The sequence below is a fragment of the Lichenostomus cassidix genome, chromosome 2 (assembly GCF_008360975.1).
Source record: "Lichenostomus cassidix isolate B80296 chromosome 2, HeHo_3.0, whole genome shotgun sequence".
Taxonomy (NCBI): Eukaryota; Metazoa; Chordata; class Aves; order Passeriformes; family Meliphagidae; genus Lichenostomus; species Lichenostomus cassidix.
Window position 1 is genome coordinate 59633579 of NC_139482.1, and position 22943 is coordinate 59656521.

The following is a 22943-nucleotide window of genomic DNA, read 5'->3' on the forward strand; positions in this document are numbered from 1 at the left end:
AGACACACATATGTGTCTACAGACTAGCATTGGTAATAATAGCATCAACACATTCTGCTGCTCAAGTTGTTTAATAGGTAATTAAAACCTTTGTTAAATCTGCATCATACAAAAGTAGTGTTAATTAGTTGAAGACAATATTGTTAACAGTAAAAGCCATTAACAATTCTACGTTACTATGGTCATGGAATTTTACACACAAGCAGAAAGGATGTCAGAGTAATCAGCCACAATTGCAAAAGCATTTCCTAAAACTTCGTCAGTCTTGCTGGTTCTTTTCTCCTTGGTATATCTGAGCTGCACTATACCCTTAAACCTGCTCCCCCTCCTCCATGCTTCTTATTTTGACAGTAACTTCCATAACTTAAAATCCTTATCGCAATATTTAAGGAAATGTAAATTATGTGCTGCAGTTTCCCAGTTTTGTCAAGAAAATACTCAAATCTGGCCAGTAAAGAAAGTGACCAGCAAAAATTCCTTGTACAGCCAAATGCTACTATCAAAAATCCAGCTACCTGCTCATTTCAACCTCTAAAACGTTTTCAGACCAGCTTGCTTGTTCTAGATAAACGATGCTGCTGCCCACAGCAGAATTCAGCAAAAGCGTGCTGATGTGGTCTGTTGGGTTGGGTAGGTTCAGGAAAGTAGCACAAATACAGCTTCACTAGAAGGCCAGCTGTGCCCTGGTATTAAAGGCTAGTGTGAACTTTCAGAGGGAGTAGACAAAAATCCTTCCACCGAGTCGAGCTTTCACAGAACTTCTCTCTGCTGCCACTACTACTTCTTTCTGAAGAGATAAAGAGCAAAGGTTAGCAAAATGCTATGTCAGGTGCATGGCTGCATTAAACTTCCCTAGTGGATTTTGACCATCTCATTAGTGTCATATGAAATGTGATGGGAAATGAGAGAGCAGCCCCTCCACCTCATCAGAATAGCGGTTAACAAAATAGTTTGGCAAACACGACTTTATTTCATTTGGGAAGCTGGAGCAAGGTGGAATCAAATAAGTCTCTTGCCAATATAAACTGCTTCTCAGGGCCAAAATCAATACAGGTGAAGCTGGAGGGTGGACTAGATTGGTGCCATAGAACAACAGAACTGCTTGGAGAATGGCCTCGCTTGCACTCAGCAGTGCCTGTGTTGCATGTGTTGGATTATGCAACCTAATGTAGCTGAGAAGAACTTACATTTCCAGGTGTTTCTCCATTGCATGTTTTGACATAAGTCAAACATCATTTGCTGAAGACCTCCTCAGCCTAGTACTGAGGCTTCCTCTGTACTCACACAGAGAACCCCAGTCCTCGCGGAGGTGATTCAGAGTGAGCAGAACATTGGAACTCAGCTGCACAAGCACTAAGTAGCCTTCCAGCTAAAACAAAGGCTCCTCAGTGCATCATACAAATGTAGCAATTGGCATTTGGTAAAAACTGGGCATCTGAGGGAAGCAAAGAGAAACAGGCACACCAACACATTCTAAATCATTCAGGTAAGAACTGCACCTCTATGCTTGGAAACACTTGACATATGAATGGCCTTCACTGCAATTGACAACCAGGACAGCAAGTCTAAAGACTAAATGAGAGGGATGGGTTTGGGTGTCTGGTTTGCTTCCTAGCTGCGCATCCCCTTTTCATACAGGCTGGCATGAACAGTAAAGCCAGGAGACACCTACCATGGAACCTTACATCAAACTTCTAAGCAGTTTAGATTTCAGGCTGCTTTAAAGTGATCCCTTTTAATTCAGGTTCCAGCATTTTGGCTACTCTATAGCTCATCAACCTATAAAATGGGTTTTATTATCAGTTCAGAGAGTGACTTAGTTATCTATGTAAAGAACTTAAGACTTCTGAAAATGTGTAAGATACAGGTGAAGTGTTAGCTAGCATATTCACCTGAGGTAGAAGGATGTTATGAAACGACCAACTACAGTAATTTTTCTCACCTTCATTTCAGATTTCACAGTGATAACGGAACTGCCAAATCTTGATAGTTCCTGTAAAATAACATTGCTGGTTATAATGCTGCTAGGTTTTTTTAAGTCAGACTTTTTAGTTCCTCTCAATAGCTTGTTTTCTGGTTATTTACCTCAGGAGAAATCAGTACATACTGTGCCTGAAGAAAAAAAAGAGGAAATAAAGTCAGTGGAGAGAACCATGCTAGGAGAGTAGAAGACTGATAGATAACCCTGGGTCCTAAACAGCAAAGTAATTTAAGAACCAACAGGAGGAACCAAATTGCAGAGATTCAAAAAGCTGAGTAAACCTGTTTTCTGGAACCAAGTGAGAACACACTAGGTATTTGTACTGGTTATAATTAATTTGCAATCATTCTAAACTCATGTCCAGAATTAATTTTCATGTATTCTTACCAAGTCCTCAGGACAGGGGGATGTCCATGATGTGCAGTGGCCTGTCACATTCCCCGAGGATGACTGTCTGCCGCTGTAAATATAAACACGGCCAGCTGTCCCACCAGACAGGATTGAGGCGACACCGTTAGTTCTCAGAGGGGATGCCACAATCATTTCATCTGCATATATTACAAAGACGACATAACACAGCAGAAGTGAATTAATGGTAGACCAACACATGGGAGAGCTGGTACTTACATACCTCTAGATGCCACAATTCCTATTAATGATGGCAACTAAAATGTTTCAATTTCTGACTGAGTTGCTTGGGATGTAGAGAGGCCTCTCTGTAAGGTACAATGGAATACTGGTACAATTCAATTGGGAAAGCAGACTGTGTTTAGCACTTTTATGAATATGTTGGTGGCCAGTCTTCCTATAGCCAAAAATTAAACACTTCACCTCTGATCTAGATTCATCAAGCTTTACCTAGCCCATCATTATCCAGATCACTTAAGTGTATGTCTCCTCCGAAACGAGAAAACCTCCTGTCCCCACTGAATGTGCTGAGCAAAGAAGGTTTGGTGCTGTTTGACATGTCATATACCAGAGCCAGTCCAGCTTGATGCAGCACTGAGGACATAAATAAAATCCTAGACAGGCTGTCTGGAAAAAAAAGAAATTGCAGGTGTTGAGCATCAGGCCTACAAACTCAGGTTTAATACTTACAATATGCAAATAGCAGGTAATACTGGCATTACAGAAAATGAACAAAATTATCAATGTATCAAATAACATCAAACATGATATGGGATTAGCACTAATTAGCATAGGAAAAAATCTCTTGGTCATAGTGCCAGGGGGGAAATGCATTTAAGTTAGACTTCTGCATTTTGACTTTCCCAATTCCTTACTGTCTACTGCAAGAGTGAGGACAAAACACTGTGTTTTTTTCAATTCAAAGAAATATGCAATCTACCAGCAAATCAGTGTTACATAAATAAAGCAAATTTAGTAATGCTATTAAGCCCATTTTAAGGAAGGAAAAAGACCCACTGAAGTTAAGGCACATAGAGGTGATTACAGTGATTTCTAATTTTTTTTTTTTTTTTTAATTACATGGCAATTTAAAGGTTCCTTTTCTAACTTAAAAGATGTATCTCTTCTCTGGTCATACAGAAACAAACATCCTAAAGCAGAAATGGTCTCAGATTTTCAGGACATACCTGCAGTAGGTGCACCCACCACCAAAACTTTCCTTGTGTTCCCAGCCACAGACATCACACCACTGGCCAGAGACAAACCCATCCTGCCCATCTCCTGTTAGATTTTTAAAACACCTATGTAATTTCTACAGAATGTCACTTTACTTCAAATTATTCAGAAGGTCCAGTACTAAAGAAGGAGGCCTACCTTGTCTCCAGTTATCTCAAACCAGCGCTCTGTACTTGGTGGGTTATACCCATACACCTTCCCAACAGTCTGTCTGACATCCGACAAGAGGGGGTTGCAGCTTGAATTACAATGCAAAATATATTTTTGTAACAACATCATTTTGTAAATGTTTCCCCATTTTGCTTTGGAATAATAGTGCCTGATGAATTCTAGAAATCTACTTTAGTATTTCCCACACTTGTTCTAACGAGTTACACAATATTTAGAGTGCAGGATTGGTCTGTCTATCCATTTTTTTATCATCCAATATATCTTCATGTTCAATTTGCTTTTAAAAATACTGTCTCAAAGTAAGAGCTATATATGATTATTTGAGGCATGCTTACCCATCAGCATTTTTGTGGCCCCTCTCCCTCCCCAAGAAAACTCAAGAAATTCTTAAGTGTCTCTAAATAACAAAAACCTGCCCTAGAGAGGGTCTAAAGACCCTTGTCTTCATAAGGAAGAGTGAAGATATAAAAAAAAGAATTTAATAAAAATATTCTAAGGAAAACAAAAAGGAAACTTCCTAAAAAGCTGGAAGTCTGATCTATTGCAAATCTTAAATGTCGCAGAAGTAGAGCAGAGTGGAGGAGACAGCAAGCTGTTACATACAACACACCTAGAACAACTCTTCCATGTAGGGCTACCAATCAGCAGTAACGATACATTCTCCAGCTGGCAGCTGTCAAGTGAAAATCCAAACCAAGCGTAGTTTTCTTCCCCCTCCACCATCCAGCTGGCATCTTGTACTGACAGAAGTTCTGAAAGACCAGAAAAAAAATATGAGTTAAACCTTGGTGTGCCCTGGCTTAGAAAAACCCATTTTCAATCCTCCACTGTTTCATGGTATGACAAGTTTCTTTGTGCAATGTTACATTGTCTATGACATTCACCAGTAACTGTTGACTTCACTTGCTCACCCTGCAACTGTACTGGCTGGTGAAAGGTTTTCTTTGATACAGCCTGTTTCTCAATCCTTCCAATAGCCTACATGAAGTAAATGAAAGCTACCAGTCAAGCCTGCCCTAAACTGTTTACTGTTTATCTGATCTTGTAATTCCTCAAGCATGCTGGGTGAGAGAGCTTCAAATAATTCTGTCTATAATTTAAATAACTCTTTCTGGGTGTTGGTTTTACAAAATTGTCAGATAGCAGTGTTTTGAAACCCCTGTTCTTGTGGTTTCTGATTTTACATGAATTAGAATAAGCTGAAACAATTAAACATTATTGTAAATCTCAATTACATTATTCTGACTAAGCTGCCCAAGCTTTATTATTTAGCTCCATATATGACATTTCCTCCCTCATTCACAAGAAACCTCATCACCTGTACTCATTAACTGTATTCACTTGTAGCATTCCTCTTTAGCCACATAAAGGAATGTACAGAATGAAAAAAATTTATTTGTTGAGGTTCATTTGCAATTTTCGACTAAAGACCAGTGAGTCTATCCTGGACTCAAAATACATAGTTGAATCCATTGCTTTAGCAAGGTTTTCAACACAGTTTCCCACAATGTTCTTGCATCCAAGCTGGGACATTGCAGTCTGGATGGATGGAAAACCAGATGGGAAAAACCTCGTTGAGATGATCACCCTGACAAGAGCAGAGAACAGTGCGGTGTTCTCTGAATGCCTGCAACAAGTGGAGTGCCTTCAGGAATCAATCTTTAGACTTATTCTGTTGGATACTTAATTATAGATTCAGACAAGGCAACAAGATGCCCTTTTGTGAAGTTGGCAGATAGCAGGAGATTGCAGAGGGGTGTCCCATTCAGAGGCACCCAGGCAGGCTGGAGTAACAGGCTGACAGGAACCTCACAAAATTCAGTGAGGATGAATGCAAAGCCTGATCCTGGGAAAGGAGATGCCCTTGCAGTGATGTAGCTGGGGACAGATTGGCTGGGGAGTTGCCATGCAGAAAGGGCCCTGGGCAGAGCTGAGTGTGAGGCTCTGACAGCAGACAGCCAACAGTGCCCCAGACTACATAAGCAGGAGCATGAGAGAAGTGATTGTTCCCTAGATCACACCAATAATACATTGTAGCAGGAAACGTTGATAACCTAGAACAAATTTAGCAGGGGTGTTCCATGCTTTCCATGCTTATGAGGTCAAGATGCATGGTGGGAGGACAATAGACAGTGAACACAAACTGAAACAAGAAAGGGTTGTAACAAGAGATTTCTTCCCTATGAGGACTACTGAGAAGTGGAACAGCTGCCCAGAGTGGCTGTGCAATTTCTGTGACTGGAGGTTTTAAGACACAACTGGACAATGCCCTGAGCAATTTGGTCTGGCTTCACAGCTACCCCTTATAGAGTAAGAGGCTGAGACCCTCTGAGATCACTTTGAACCTGAATTATCTCATGATTAATTAAGAACAAATGAATAGTTACATAAAGTGTGGGAGGGTTAATTTACTCAACAAATATTACCTTGGTCACTCCTGTTGAAATGAGAGTAAAATGCAACCACAAATCCTCTCTGCTTCCCACCAGCGGGTGCATATGGAGAGCTCACAATCAGATCAGCATTTCCATTCCCATCAACATCAGCTGCCAGGAGGGACCAACCAAGATTACAGTAGGAATACTGCAATAAACAGTTAGTTTAAGCCTGAAATAGAACTGAAACCACCAATTCTGTAGCAAAATGGAGCAACTTAATTCTAAAGAGCTAACTTTGCTTCTGACCAAATTACCCTCCCGCTCCCTGGCTTCAATTTTGTTTTCTTTGCTTTTTTGTTTGGTTTGGGTGGGGTTTTTTGGTTTTGAGGACTATGCACCTTTCTATTTACCCTTCTGCCTCCCCTGCATGGGGGTACAAATGTCTTTCCCACATACAAACAATCTAGACAAGCACCTGCTTGCTCCAAGCCCATCATTCTACCTTTCCTTGCAATGGTAAGCTTGATTTTAATGTTCTTTTCTTTAAGCCCATAAGCTCTTTCCCCTTTATCTCACCTCCTGCCTGTGTAGCCCTGTGTTAGCCTAGCTAACAGGGAGTATAAACAAGGTATTACATTATCAACGTACCTGACAAGTTATGGTAATGTTTGGCTGAGGTGCCAAGCCTCTTCCCTCAATGCCAAAGTAGACATACACAGCACCCTAAAGAGCAGGAAAAGCAAATACAGCATGAGAACACCTGCATGTCATTACCAAGTATTAAATCTAAAGCAAATCACAAGGAGTGGAACAGTTCTGCAAGGGCTATTCATATAACTTCATTTTTCCTCTCAGAGCCTTATAATACTTTCTTTCCCACCCCAAACCTAAGAATAGCCATTGGTAGTGGTTACTGCTGTAACCAAGCAAAAAACTAGAGAAGTACATTTTCATCCTACTGTGTGAAAGGAACAAGGGCAGTATAGTGTATATCTATGCTCGTAATACACATGTTCAGGTGGCTTAAATTTTGTTAATTATTATTTAATGCAACAGCAAACAGTGCCAGGCACAACACATGCACACAGTTTTCCAAGTAGTGAGTCTAAGTAAAAGCACTTAAATTCTTTTTTAGACAGCTAAATTAGCATCTAAAATTCTGAAGAGTTTTAAGCTAAATGGACATCATTTCAATCAAAACATTTTACCTCTCAATTTGAATGGCCTGAAAATAGTCAGGGACAATTATATGGACTTATCTGGTAAGCTGCAAGTCATCAAGCCTCTGTAACTTGATTATTTTAGCAAGTGTGTTCATATCACATTTTAGATATCATTTGTTGGCCTGTGACAGCATATGACAAAACTCATTGACACAGAAGGTTCATTCCAGACTCTCTGTTACTAAATAAAAAGGGTATATTTTTATTTCATGAATGACCCCTTACATTTCCAGCACATCAGTGCTGCCAAGTTGCAATCTGATTTGGATTTTTAATGAGCAAAAAGACCACTGAAAGAAATATAGGTAGCTGTCATTGCTCTAGTCAAAGCACCTGCAAAGGTTATAAGCTTTTCTGCTCAAATTACAATGTCACCTTAAGCAACAACAGAAATTCTCTCTTTCATTTCAATGTTTAAAAAATATGTATCAGTTAAAACATTCAGTTTGGAGAGTTAAACCAAACAAAAAAAAACCATGTTTGTAGCTTACTTTGTAAGTAAGAAACTGAGATCCCACAGAAGGTGCGCCACATGCCAGATCTGGTATTCCATCCTCATTGAAGTCCAGGACGGCCAAGGCAGAACCAAATCTTCCTGAAGGCTACAGAAGAGGGATTGCTCTCATGTTTTCAAGCCAAAACCATGAAAACCTAATGTATGTTTGCACAGGGAAGAACTGGAAACAGATGACAAAAGTCTATCCCAACAATTCTTTTTCTCCTAAGTAATAACCCCCATGCCAACACAGTAACTCAAAGTCAACTGTTCTGTTTGAGGATGTAGAAGTGCTAAAATGAAGGACAACTGAACATAATTTGGTGCTGCTTTGCTATTTTCTCTTCTGAGCCCATTGCATCATTGATGTTAAGCTTATGGTCTTTCCTGTTGAGAGCATTATAACTGTGAATCACTAAAACACTCTGTAAGAAGACAGCAGCTGTTACTCCACCATTTATAAACACAGAAACAGATTAAAAGGAAATGTATCTCATTTCTCCCTATTATCTTCTTTGTGAATAAAGGAATTTTCTACAGAGGATCATATTTAATACTCAAAAGGGTCATTTGTTCCTGCTTCTTGCTTACGAACCAGCCACCATCACGTCAAATCACAGTTTTCTCCTTTTTTTTTTCAATTCTCTTACTAGAAACACAATGCTATGGGGAGAAGTTAATTAATGAAGAAATGTAGCTTCAAAGGAATTTAAATAAATCAAATTAATAATTTTAGATGAAAAAGGACAAGAAATCCAATATTTTTTTAAATGCAGGGAACAGAATGAGTTATACTGTCACTTACAGAGACACTAACTCAGATTTATGTAAGGGCACTTTATGGTCTAATACTCACTTGTCTGGCACAGTAATGAAAGTGAACCTACACATCATCATTGCTTCAGTTGTTCCTGGGACTCCAATAAAGATTATTTTTCTTGAAAAGCATATGGCATCTTTAATCAGGAGGAGCATTTCAGGAATAATACTCATACACATTAATGATACCATTGCTCAATCAAAATTCACCAATTTTCAGGTGAAAAAAAATGAGTGACAAATATCTGACTTTACCCCTTACCTGATGACCCTGTAGTACTTGGTCAGCTTTCCCATCCAGATCCATGTCCTCTGGTGGCAAGCCTGACTGGTTGCCATAGATCACATACACCCTTCCTATCTGAACATGGCCCATGGTGCTGTACCCTGGTGCTCCAGCCACCAGATCTTCATATCCATCCTGGTTTATGTCAGCTGAGATCATTGCCCTGTACAGAAAGGAAGTCAACAAAATCAGCATTAGTTTCCATACTACCACAACATTAGTGAAAAAAAACTATTCAGATAAACCAGGACCTGTGTTTCCCCATACTGTTTCATAAAAATCTACACAACATTTTTTATATCATATATTTATTTGTGGTTTTTTTTTAATTAAATAAAAACAGAGTCTTTAAGATTCATCTTCCATTAATGCATCTGAGATCTGTAGGAACTGCTTTTTACTGACATAAGGCACCTGAGAGCAATCAGAGCAAGGAGCATGAAAAAGGGCTGCTTGCATATGACAAAGAATACCAAAAAAGGAAATTAAATATATTTTAAACTGAAGATCTTATTTAATTGATGGACATAACATAAGATAAGCAAAAGGATCACAGGTCTCAGTAACATGTTGGAGTTTAGAGGGGGAATATGGGAAGAACTAACTACTGTTAGTTTGTCTAGTGTGAAGTAAACTTAAGAATTAAATCCAAATTTTTGAACAGAAGTGAAGTTAGATGAGCAGCAATGCCAATTTATTTTTTTACTCTTCCTTGTTGCAGGTCAAGGTAGAACCTCATTGGCAAGGAGAGAGAATATGCCTCTCTCTGTCCTGGATCTGCCTTTGAACTCCCTACTAGTCTTGAGTATTTCCAAGAAGTCTCACTAGAACACCATCAGTAATCAATTCATGACAGACAAGTAATTTTGTACGAACATCAACCAACAACCAAAAAAGGGTAGCAATGATCCTATACTGTTCGGAACTAGAGCCAAGGTTAGTTCTAATGTTGGTGCCTTCCATTCTGAGCTTGATCAACATCTGAAAGAAAAATCTTAGAGGTTAACTTGCTGTTCTGGGCATACAATATAAGCCTTTCCATCAAATTTATACCATTAATTGATTTGCACTGTCACCTTTAAAGAGTATCCAAAAGAACAACAATAATATTTTGGTGGATAGTCAAAATTTTCAGAAATTAAGAGGGAGGTGGTATGAAAAAAACTACTAACCATCCAAGCCTAGCATAGGGTGAAGTTAGAAAATATGAAGCTGCTGGTTTGGAGATGTGTTTAGATTTCTGATGTGTAGCTCCTAATGCTCTCCAGACATTGGTTTTAAAAGCATGGTTTATCAGGTGGAGGGATTTCTGAAATAAAAATAGTAAAGAGACACAACAGTGGTTAAAACACAGGCTGAAACTTTGGAACATTTTGGGGCATCTCAAAAACCCAGTCACCAACAGTGAAAATCACCACTTGGATTTAAGAGGAGTCTGACTCAGATCATAAGCACCATTTTAGAAAGACAAAAATCTGTATGTTCTAAAGGGAGCACTACTAATTGTTCACTGCTATGCTTTGCTGCAAGTTCTTAACGCAAAAAAGCAATCATATGTCTGTAAAATGTAAATACTAAATATATATTTTGCCTTTTTTGGCACTGCAGGATGTGTTCTAACTTCACTATAAAATAAGCAAAGTGTAAAAATTGAGTGCTTATGATGTACATATATAGATTAGCTGGAATGGTACTGGAATGTCCATGAAGTCAGCTATTGTCAATATCCAGAGACCCTGCTCTATCACACAGCATTTCAGACAGAAAGGAAAACAATTTTATATAGAGCTGAATTTTACCTGACACATGTGTTACTTTTCACTTACTGTTGCCCAAGGCTGTATGTTGAATTGAACTCCTCTTTCTGTATAGTTTATATTATTCTCAAGTGTTTCTGTAAGCAAAGAAGTTGTATTCTTGTGATGTTTGTGTTTTGATTGTTTGTTTCTGCTAAAATAAAGAAGGCAGTGATAAGAATTAATATAATTGAACTAATGAGTTGAGGTAAAATTCTCTCTTAGGTTCTGCACATTTCCTTCATACAAAACTTAGTTATTAATGCTAAGAGAATCTCAAATTCACATACAAAAAGTAATCCAAAATATCTCTAATTTTCAATAGCTCACTGTCCACGCAATCAGAAGACTCTCATCACTAAAACTTTAAACCACAAGAGCTATACTTACACGTGGTTGTCCTTCTGCTCCTCTGTGCAGTTTATAAACAGAGGGTTCTCAGGCAGGTAGCAGCCACTAATGAAAAATACACAAAATGCATTTTAAAGATTTTACCTCAATGGAAGTGAAAGTAAAAATACAACTTCTATCCTTACTGATTCCTCCATTAGAAGTCATCAGTTTTCTCAAGCAAATCAAAATCAGAGGATCATCATAACCCTTAGAAACCCTTATAATATTTATTTCATGACCTTGATTAGGTTCTGTATGAATATCACACATCTTTATAGAACTCTTGAAGGAAACTTATTGTAACATGCCCTGTCATCTCTATGAATCTATAGCACTTTTAATGAAAGTGCCACTATGGAACAAAGAACCTAACAGGTTGTGTCATTTTGTATTTCAAACATAATTTTCCAAAATAGCAATAGTAATATTTTCCATATAAATGGATGGATTGCCACTGTTGGTCTTCTAAAATTATTTACAAAAAGGTTGCAGTTGTAAGAGAGCTGTACAAGGTTAAACTCCTCTAAAATTATGAAACTGTGAGCAGAAGCCTGAGCTTAAACCCTATCATAGGTATTCCTACTCTTTCTAATCCTATTTGCCTTCAGTGTCTGAAGATCATATCTGACCTCTCCTGAAAAGGGATGTCTTTGCTGACTGATGACTGCAGCCAGAAGGTGTAGGCCCAGATTGCCAGTCCAGGCAGAACCTTGGGGCATGGCTATGCAACATTTAAGCAAACCCTTGAGTATACCTTAAAGAATGCCCCAAATTTTCCCTGCTAAGTACCAGCTAGGCATGCCAGAGGCTTGCCAGGGCAAAGGAGTGTGAATGCGTAACAAATGCAAACTCAAGGCCTGTGTAATCCTGCGCACCTCTGTAAAAGACAGACATGGAAATCCCTCTGTCCAAGTGAGGATCTAAAGCTCAGCACCTCTTCTAGGAAAGAACCTGTCTTAAGAAGAACAATTTGGTGGGTGTCAGCACTTGACTACCACGTTTCATAGTTCAGGACACATACATTTTACCTGGTTCCATTCTCCAGCATATGGCTTGTCAGCTCAAAAATGTTGTTTGTCCAGAATACCATGTCATCCACTCCTCCAAGGAAATATTCATGGAACTTCTCCACCAGAAATGGAGATTTACTAGCATATGTTGGAAAAAGCTAAGAGACAGGCAACATACTTAGTAAGATGAATTACACTGTCTCCATGCTATATGTTCATTTCTATAAGAAAACAGAAAACCAACCTTGCCAACAAGAAGTCTTTCTCCATGTCTGAAAAAAAAATCAGAAATAAAACTTGCTTCATTTAATATTTAATTATTTAAACAGTTCTTTTCAAGAGCCCTACATGGTAAATAATATATAAGTCATTACATGTTTTTGTTAAAATTTGTGTTATTTGGCAGTTAATACATTTTCAAAGTTGTAATGTAAAAAGTAATGATATGAACTATATTGTCCTTAATTTTGAAAGATTCAGTTTTTGTAAATGCTGTGTGATTGTTGATAATTAACTGAAATACAGAATACAGCTAAGCTGTTCAGGATATTCAAAAGCAGACACTGCCAGATATCCAAAGTCTTTTTTGAATTATTCTTGGACTTGAAGGGGTCTACATAAAGTGTAGACAAAGCATGTATCTAGATACTCCTTCAGTACATGATAATTATATTGCTAACTCACCACAGTGCAATGGTACTTGAAGTCACAGCTGTTCTCAAATGAACAGGCATAAATATGGTAAATGTATAAATGCATTAAATAGCCAAGATTCACCATCTGTGGTGTATTAATTAACTTAACAATCATTAAGCAGTCCAAATTTGAATTCTAGTCATTAATTAAATTCAGAGGTGCTGTGATTTTGGGGTCTAGGAGGGAGTCCATATTGCTGACACCAAAGCATAGAGTGTTTCAAATACGAATACTGTACTTTTCCTATATATGTTTCACTTACAAAAACTCAGGCAGAAAAATTCAACTTACAGTTCAAAAAACAGCAGACGAGTACATTCAGCAATTGTGCTTTCAGTAATGATCTCTTTTCCATAATATTCCTTATAGATAGCTGCTAGGTCTTTGACAGGTACATACCTAAAAACAAAAAGAATGTCTTACAACAACAGATATTCTGCATCACTCAGTAAAAGATTACAGGTCTTGTAATAACTATAGCCTATAAAACATTCTAAATTTCAAAAGACTACCAAGGGTCATGAAGATTTACAAATGCCAGATAGACCAGGACTGCACATGCAACTGTGAGGGGGAAAAAAAAGTGTATATCTAAATCTTCTGCTCATTTTTATGCTTTTAAAACTGTCTGAATTGAACATCCTCAATTTCCAAAACTTTAAATAAATCCCACTTAGATTGCCACTTAACTGAATTATTTAACTAGCTGCTAGGACATACCAGCAAAAGACTTTCATTAGTTATTTTATATATAACAACTTGTAACTTCAGAGATAAATAATTTAATCTTTTTTTCTGTGTTCCTATACAGAAAACTCTCCAGTTTTTCCCATTTTTCATGTCAGGGAATAGTAAATATGCATTTAATGAATACCAAACTCATAACATTTAAAATAGTTGAAAGGGTTTCTTTTAAAATAAAAATAAAGAAGGACAGCATTTCTTCTGTCAAAGGACAGATTAATACAGAAGTATGTGATACTATAAGTGATTATATTATATATGATAATACAGAATAAAAATTAAAGGTTAAAGAAGGAAACCTCATTATCTTACCAGCTCGATGCCAGATAACTGAAGTCCTGCTCAAACTGGCTCACTACATCTCCTCCTGAGGATGAAAGAGCGAAAAAAAGCCCGCATAGCCCAACAAACAAAACCTGTTAAGTATCTGTCATGGATAAGTTTGGATGAAGCTATGTATGGCTCTGCTATATGCAATTATATCGCAGCTCTTCCAGCTATATATTTAGAATATAAAAATAGTTCACCTGAAAATATGCTGCACATTTTATACCTCCAGAGAATAATGTATAATTTAAAATCAAAGTAGTTATTACATCTAAATCTTAGCATCCTTTGGTTTGCATTTTGGCTTTAATCCAAGTGTCCATATGTCTTATCACATCTCCTGAAACCTGGAGCATGGGAACAGGTACAGCAGGGCTTTGAAAGCCATGGGGGAGGGCAAGAATACAGTGTCCATATGCCATTCTTAGCTCCTGCATTGCACAGAATAAGAGCTAGAGTCATGGTTTTCAAGAGGGCTAGTTATTCCAGTACAAGGATCTATGATTGGCAATCAGAAACGTTACCAAAATCTCCAACACTGTGAGCTTCTGAGTATGAACCATGAAAATCAATCTGGGGAAAGAGAAAAACAAGAGAACTGCCTGTTTCTTTTAACATGAGCAGAAACAAACTGTCCGAGCAGCCCTAATATCTACAGGTCCCAAACCTCACCAACTTCGTTCTTATGAAGTCTGTGACATTGTGTCTCTCTGAAAACCTTCCTGAAACAGGGCTCCAGCTTTTCTCTTTTATCTTTCCTCCCCACCACAGTCCAAAGCAAAGCTATCCATTCCAATAAATCCAGTTGTATCAATAAAAAAATAACAGAGGCTTACTTCTCCCATGGCCTTTAGAAATCCTTGGTCGATGCCCAGGCTATGCCAGCTAACATCTGCCACCATATGTGAGGCAATTCCAAACAGGAAAGCCACCAGCTTCTCTGTAGCCTACACAAAAACAATCAATTTGTAGTAATACCAGTCATTTTTACCCCTGTCTTGAAGAAAATATTAGCATTTTATGTATGTGCATTATACAAGGATATAGGTGAGAAACTCTTACAATCCAAGAACTTACCACGACAAAGTGTTGACCACTTATTCCTTGATGCTGGAATCTCTTTTGTATCTTGAGAAGCTTTAAGCACTTTATACAGTCCAAGGCCACAGAATTACATGGTTGATGTGAGGGTAATTTGCATACTTCAAGTTAAATGTGTACTAAACTGTTTTCCTGGACCAGGGATAAACACTTCCTCTTCTCAGGAGTGAACTCCCTCTGCCACCATGGGTGTTGTGTGGGCACACAGAGGAGAGAAACACATTCCTCTGCACTCTCACTTTTGACAAATTGTTTTTCCTTTCCTCCTACATACTCACAGACCATAAACAAGAGCAAGTCAGGACTAAATTCAAGATTTCACAAGTGAGAATTCTAAAAGGTGTCTGGTTTTTAAATGACAAACCCTCAACCAGATCTCACAGGAATGCAAGACAACCAATCACATTTAAAAGTTTGGACCTAAGAAATGTATCATAAGCACCAGACCACAGTGGAGATAACTGACAGACTTTATATCGAAACTGTAAATTTTTGTGTGGTAAAGATGAAAACAAGATTCCAAGTGTTCCTATATTAGCAGAGACTTTAATACAAAAATGTTGAATTTTTTTCTACACCTCACATAGGATGAAATTGCAACTAGTGAAGGTGAAGAAAACAGCTGAAATCAAAGTCAAAAGTTAATAAAATTTTCTTACCTTTTCCCAAGGCTGAGGATAATTTCTTCTGATGTAATCAATACTTGCTTTGAGAAATGGTGACCAGTGAGTGTCTTCAGACACATCATGGAACATTCCTATTGCAATAAAATTATATCAGTTGATATATTTGATTTATTCTCTGGGGAAAAATAAAAAAGAAAAAAAGGAAAGGAAAGGGTTTCTTCCATTAAAAAAACCCACAGACTTTTGTTCAATTTCACGTCATACAGATGATACATTCTGCAATCCATGTAATGAGAAGAGCAAAAAGAGACTTATTTTTATGTCATTTATACTATCAACACAGATACTAGATTTACATTCTATGGTTTTGGTTTGAAACAACTGAAAATTTTGTGCCTGCTCCTTTTTTCTGTGCCTGTAAGTAGGTACAGAACAATGAAAAGTGCCTCCCAGCAGAGAGGATAAAAAAAGTTGTCAGTGAAGCTGTTGACTAAATCAATGCATTCACTTGTATGGCAGAAAAGCTGTTGGAAGTGACAGCCATCTCAAAATATCATGTTTTCTGACAGGTATCAGTTTCCACAGGGCAGAGAAGGGCTATGTCATCATTATCACCACCATTTTCAACAGAAAGGCAAACTAGCCTATATACAGTGAGTGTAGGAGGAAAAAAAGGGAAGAAAGCAGGAAAAATCAGGTTTCATCTGAAGAATCAGTTACTACTCTCACTTGAATTTAGGCAGAAAAGATTGTGCAGGATCTAACAGTGGCCTTGCCTAAAAATTTCTGTGTACCTACAATAAGCCAAGTGCAAAGGGATGTTGGCACAAAGAGACCTAGCAGCACAATGTTAAATTCTCTAAGGGAGAAAAAGGTAGGCAGGAGATTGTTCAGACCATCATTACTCTTGGAGGAAAAGTACGTTTGTTGACACGTCAGTGTGAAACTGCACAATATTAGAGTAGATTAAACACTGAGACAGTAGACCTTGGGGGTAATTCAGTTACCTCCTGACTATTTGACAGTCATTTGACCATTGACCATTTCACAGTGCAGCTAAACTAGGTAACAGAAGGATGGTATTTGCTAGGTATTTGCTAGGTATTTGCAAACTCAGAGCAGCCTTCTACATCTAAGTTTGTCTCCTGCTCAGAAAGGCAGTCTGGGTGACTTTGTTCTGGATGGCTTTGCTATTGATCTAGTTACACTCAGTTAAAAGAGCTCAGGTCTGCAGAGGTACCTATTCCTTCCACATTGACCAAGAAGGCTGCTGACAAGTGGTCCAAGTCTAACAATGCAAGATGGACTCCAACACTAGTGAAGGCATGAAGGTTGGATCCTGCAGATAGAGAGGCTCTAGCCTAGTATAAGGGAAAGGTCAAAACTGTTAGAAGGGAAAGATGAAGTAAATAGAAATAACCAAGCTGAAGTAGGAACTGAAAAAAATCCCAGGAGAACATCAGTCATGAAAACAAGGCAAGTGAGACAGAAGTTTGGGGCAAGAAGTTGGTAGAGACAGGCAGAAAACCAAGAGCAATGACCTGATGAGTGACAGAAAACAAAACCTGTATGAAATGCCAGAGCAGAGAGGTGATCTGAGCACAAAAGGACATAAACCAAGCAGCCTGTAGTCAGCATAACCAACAGCATAATCAACAACCTGTGTCTGAGAAACAATCAGATGTTTGGCTGCAACTGTGTGACTTGATGCTAAACCAAACAAAGATCCTAAGTACATCTCAAATTTAATGGAATCTGCATGGCCCAGTAAAATAAACCACTTCCCATATTTTAAACTTCCACTAATATCTCAATAACCAATTGGCCAGATAACCTCACACAAAGTACTTATCACTGCCCTGTCTCTGGTATCTGCCTAAGCATCCTAATAGCTTGTAACTGGAGGACAGACTCTTTATCGCATTTGTCAATTGCTCGCTATCCAGATTTAGCATTTCAGTAGCAAATATCCTACAGCAAGGCCTTGCTGGCTGTTTTATAGCTTTAATGTTGCTGGAGAAACTGATTTGGATCAAGAGCTGACCTATCAGACTTGAAAAGTCAGGGGACCACCTGCAAGTCATGACATAGTTTTTACAGCTATTGCAAGAGGGTGCTAATTTACTAGCGCAGTCTTTTGATCTGCAAGCAGCACAACTAAGACTGACATTAATTTCCAACAGGAAGAGTAAAAGGCAAAAGACTGTACTCTGGAAAATAAAGGTTTTAGACTGGGATATTATTAACACTTGTCCACCCACCCCAAGCAAGTCCTACACTATTCTGTTACTGTAGGATTTTTAGATTCTCTTATCTTCTTTTTGACTGATCTATCTGAAACTAATACTTCATAATACAGAAAGAGCTTTAGGCCTTCCCTAAGATTTATAAAAGAAAGATTATTTTGTCCTCTCAGTACTCAGTAACCTGACCTAATTTAGTCAAACAGCATCCTTCTATCAAATTGCCCTACCCATCAAATAGTTAAATTTACCCAAGAGTTACTTTCTGAAACATTTTCAAATGCATTGTTTCTTTACGAAGTTCTCCAAAAAGGCTCTAACAAAAATGGTGGATAGTTTTCAGAGGAAAGCATTTTTGACCACACTTCATGTCTTACAATGCAACCATTTTCAACCCTACTAAGCTCTATAGGGTTTGCTGTATGAAAAATAGAAAAATGAAGTTGTTATAACATTGGACTTACAAAGCTTTTCTTACCATGTTTGCAGATTGGAGGATAAAAGGCATCAGGATAAATGCTCCCAGCTTGAAATGCATCTTGGTGGTTTAGTAATAACTGGGGAAAGGATTGGGGGGAAAAGGAATTAGAATGCTATTGCACAGCACAAAACCATATTTTACTGCCAACATCAAAGACACATTCTAAATATCCAGAAAAATACAATTAATATCTTTGTAAAATACACTATGTGGTGCACAAAACCTTGCTGTTATTTTTCTGTGCTTAGGTTTATTAAATCTCCTTTCCCAAAGTCCTCTATTGATTCTCCTAATACAACTGCTGACATAGAATATGACTAAAGATGGGAAAACATGTAAGAAACCACACAAAGTATTTATATACACACATTGGTATAATTCCTACATTTCTGTAACAATATTCAGAAGGAGTCAAATTATTTTCAACAAAAAAGGTAAAAATACAGTCTGGGCACAATATTGGCACACATACTACTGAGAAGAATAAAGAAAGGCAAGAAGACAGAAAGAAAAACATTCAGAAGAAAGGTGTACCAAATTAAGCAAGAATATACTTCCTACCTGTCTATAATTAACACTCCCTTCACGCTTAAAGAAAAATTCCAGAGCTCTATGTGCTGAAAAACAACATATTGAAGTGTTGAGTTATAGGTATTTTGTCCAGACCCATATTTTAGAAGCACTATCACAAACAGAAAATATCACTTTTTCATACCTAAGCCAAGTGCCACATGCATGAAACATGATTTCTCACAGAATTATGTCCCTGTGAAAGAGTGTGTTTTCTCACCTAGGGAGTTAATAAGGAAGTGCTCTTTCTGTGGCACATTTCAGTCTCTCTAATCCGCAGCTCCCAAGCTGACCAACCAAGCTGAAATTGCAGGGAAATGAACTCTCCATGTCTAGAAATGAGCTACAGCAGTGAACTGACAGGACCACACCCAACACATATCGAGTGTGGAACATAAAGTTCTAGCTGTCCTGTATTCAAGTTTCACTGTTGCCTTTAACAGTGAAAAAGGTACATTGGGAATCAATGAGGGTATTTAAGAGTTTGATTAATTTTTAATATGCATGAAAAGTAACAAAAATCTAAAGTCAGAAAGGTAAGTAACACTATTTATGCATTGAATTGGCAGATACTCTTACTGCCAAAATTTTTATTTAGCTAGCATAACAAGTGAATGAAACAAACTGACATCCTTTTCTTTAATGAGGTCTCCTCCCATTTAATATCAGATCCCAGGTATAAGCTATCAACACTACTCCAAAAACACCCAACATTGTTTCTAAAGCTATTTACAAAGACTGAATTTAATTTGTTCCTTACAAAAAAAAATCACATCACAAAAAAACCCCAAAAACCCAACAACAACAAAATAATAAATTATAATCTAGAATTTTAAGGTTCAGATATTTCTACACACATCTCTGATTCCAGTGTGGGAGAGTTTCAGTTTAGCAGTTTGCTTTTTCTGCCTCACATCTGTCCCACACTTCTCTCACTACTCAAGTGGGCCCAAGTTCTACAACTTCACCTTTACAAGGAATTTTATGACAGATCCCCACAGTTCCACAGAGCCTTACAAGAACCAGGAACCACTAGGGCGAAGAGCTTCCCCACTCAGACCTGCCGCCAGGCATGGCCATGGCAAATAGCACACAGCACAGCTCTGCCAAGCGCACTGAACGCAATTAATATTCCAAACAGGCAGGGCTTTTCACCATTTTAAATGTACTTTCAACAATCTGTCCACGATTTCTTTGGTGCTGGCTTTGAGTGAGAGGAATTCCTTTCTACAGTTTGTTTTGGGCTTTTTTTTCCCCATGTTTTTGCTGTTTTCCTGGAATTCTCAGAGTTTGGAATTCGGAAATACTTTCATCTTATCATCACAAACTTCTAAGTACACAACAATAAGAGCAGTCATTTTAGCAGCATCAGAGCTGATCACAGTTTAATGTAATTTTCAGACAAATGGACAAAAGTTGTTGTAAACTATGACCCAATAGTTCAGTGTACACACAACTCCTCAGACAACCAAGATCTTTAAATTATATAAATGCAGATTTTCTGCAACATGATCCCTTAATTAGACAAAAAAAGACTGCTTTGGAAAGATCTGTAAGCTTGTTTCTCTTTAAAGATTCTTTTTTGCAAACACACTCTGTCATGGCAAATCAGCTATTTCAAGTCCTCCGAAGCTCATACTCCTTAATTAGAGCCCCGAGCTTGTACAGATGTGTGTGTGCACTTGCCTAACCTCAGGCAGCATGACTTCTCCTACAGATTATTATGGGTTTCTTGATACATTGTTAGGAATAGCAAATGGTTCCAGGATGCTGACCAAGGGAACACACTGCAGTCTCAAGGACCGTGAATAATCCCAGCCTTTAACTTGTTCAAAGTCACATGTATTCACTACTTAAAGTCTGAGAAAATTACCTGAATAGAGGCAACATCCTATGTTTTAACATCTGTTTGAGCAATGGATTTAGAAAGAAAAACAGAAGAAACAGTTAAAACTGTCAATATTATGAGCAGCTGTTTCAGAATAACCTCACACTGCTCATGTTTGTGCTTGCAATAACTACGGAAGAAACCAGATTTTAAAAATAGCACAGGCAAACAAGAAATTCAAAACAGAAATATTTCTCCATTTTGGTGCTCACTCAGTTCTCTCCTTCATTCTCCACAAATCTAGGCTGTTCAGGCTACAGAGAGCAACCCACCAGAAAGAGACACAGAACAAAATTTTTATGATGTTAGTCACAGATACAAACACATTACAGAATTTTATCTATTTGTGCTGGTATGGCATAATTAATACAGGTTGATTTGAAAACAGAGCTACCACAAATGACCTGTGTTATTCTTTGTTTAAATCTAACAATCCCACACATTGCCTAAAACATTCATTTTCTTTCTCCAAACCAAACCCTGTCTGCGTAAGATTCACAGACAAAAACATTCCAGTTACATAATGCCTGTGTTTTAGGAAATGAAAAATATGTAACCCAAGTCGATTCAAGCATGTTACTTATAAAAACAGTAAAGTTTCAAACTCCAAAATCAAACTATTCATTTATCCTGTTATTCACATTATTAACATGCTGTAGACTGCTCATTACTTTAACATTATTTCCTCTCTGCTTTACAGCTGAATCCAAATTTACTTCTCTCCACAAGCAATTCAAAACACAAGAAGATTAATTTTGAATATGTCTTACCTATTTTAACATGTGTTGAAATTCCACAGGGGATACATCTTTGACAAAAATGGTAAAGTATAACTAGCAAGAGAGACCAAATCTTCAGACCAACCATGATGCTGGGTCTAACTGTGGTTTGCAGAAGCCTGGAGCAGTAGCACTGTGACCTTTGAAATGCGGGTTACGGAGCATGCCTTTTCTCTCACACATATTGCTGACACAGCAAGTAAACAACTGCCAAATGTGAAAGGCTATTTTATTGCAATGCTTTCTTTTACTGCAAATAATGTAACTTATATAGAGAAAGAAATAACCTATGGGTGTTCCCCCACTTGAATTCTGTAATATCTTTAGTATCTGAGCAATGTAATCGGTACATCACTGCACAGCAGCAGTGAGATTTCTGTTTAATACAGCAGCATGGTTCGAGAGCGTCCTTTCACAATTTGTCCAGCTCGTGGTGTGCTTGCTTTAAAACAGATACATCCCATTTCACAAAAGTAATTAAAGTCAATTGCCAAAGCAGTATCAACAGAACGACACTAGCCCCTGAGTTGAAGTTGATATAAATTCACCACCTTTGGTGAGCTGATAGGACATTGCACACTGAAGTCTGGGTCTTATGATCTGTATTGAAAGCCCAGCTGATACGTGTGGGACTCATGGAAGCACTCCTGCCAAGCATCCTACTATGAACTTCTGGCTGCAGGGGCTGGGCACCCTGTGTTTCCCAGCCACCCTTCATGCAGGTGACACAGCCACGCCAGTCCACAGCAAGATGGTGGCACTGGGCAGGGGCTTTGCATGGCCCTTGTGCCAGTGGCTGACCAGCTGCCATGGGAACCAGCAGCCCACAGGCTCCAATGGGCCGGTGCTCCTGCAGCCAAGCGCAAGTTGGCCTGGAGGAGGCTGAGGGGAGATCTTATCGAAGTCTCCAAATTCCTCAGGAAGGGAAGAGGAGGGGCAAGCACTGATCTGCTCTCTGCGGTGATCAGTGACAGAACCTGAAGGCATGGCATAAAGCTGTGTCAGGAGAGGTTTGGTTGGGTATTAGGGAAAGGGTTTTTCACCCAGAGGGTAGTTGGGCACTGGAACAGGCTCCCCAAGGAAGTGGTCACAGCACCAGCCTGACAGAGTTAAAGAAACATTTCGACAACGCCCTCAGGTACATGTTGTGGCTCTTGGGGTGTCCTGTGCGGGGCCAGGAGCTGGACTTCGGTGGCTAGCACAGGTCTTTCCCGTGAGAACTTCCTCCTGTGTTTTATAAACAAAGATAAAGTTTGGATGTTATTAAAACAGTGTCTCGAGATTTGGACAG

General features: G+C 38.4%; 1 protein-coding gene across 6 annotated transcripts in view; it reads right to left on the reverse strand.

The window, feature by feature from the left end:
* GPLD1 (glycosylphosphatidylinositol specific phospholipase D1) overlaps window positions 1-22827 on the reverse strand; it is a 30352-nt gene extending 7525 nt beyond the window's left edge. Inside the window, exons 1-25 of one of the 6 annotated variants that reach the window (XM_085051700.1) lie at window positions 21644-21768; window positions 20859-20890; window positions 18977-19032; window positions 18413-18491; window positions 15725-15822; window positions 14801-14911; window positions 14489-14537; window positions 13950-14004; window positions 13185-13292; window positions 12442-12469; window positions 12216-12355; window positions 11185-11250; window positions 10825-10948; window positions 10171-10307; window positions 8975-9161; window positions 7889-7999; window positions 6823-6897; window positions 6223-6379; window positions 4407-4548; window positions 3764-3863; window positions 3577-3670; window positions 2840-3016; window positions 2369-2529; window positions 2086-2112; window positions 1943-1993 (exon numbers count right to left, since the gene is read on the reverse strand). In XM_085051700.1, the coding sequence (XP_084907826.1) occupies window positions 1943-1993; window positions 2086-2112; window positions 2369-2529; window positions 2840-3016; window positions 3577-3670; window positions 3764-3863; window positions 4407-4548; window positions 6223-6379; window positions 6823-6897; window positions 7889-7999; window positions 8975-9161; window positions 10171-10307; window positions 10825-10948; window positions 11185-11250; window positions 12216-12355; window positions 12442-12469; window positions 13185-13292; window positions 13950-14004; window positions 14489-14537; window positions 14801-14911; window positions 15725-15820 (2196 nt within the window). In that variant the 5' untranslated portion in view covers window positions 15821-15822; window positions 18413-18491; window positions 18977-19032; window positions 20859-20890; window positions 21644-21768. The other 5 variants (XM_085051702.1, XM_085051701.1, XM_085051704.1 and 2 more) reach the window with 5 other exon arrangements.
* Between the last annotated feature and the right edge of the window lie 116 nt (window positions 22828-22943).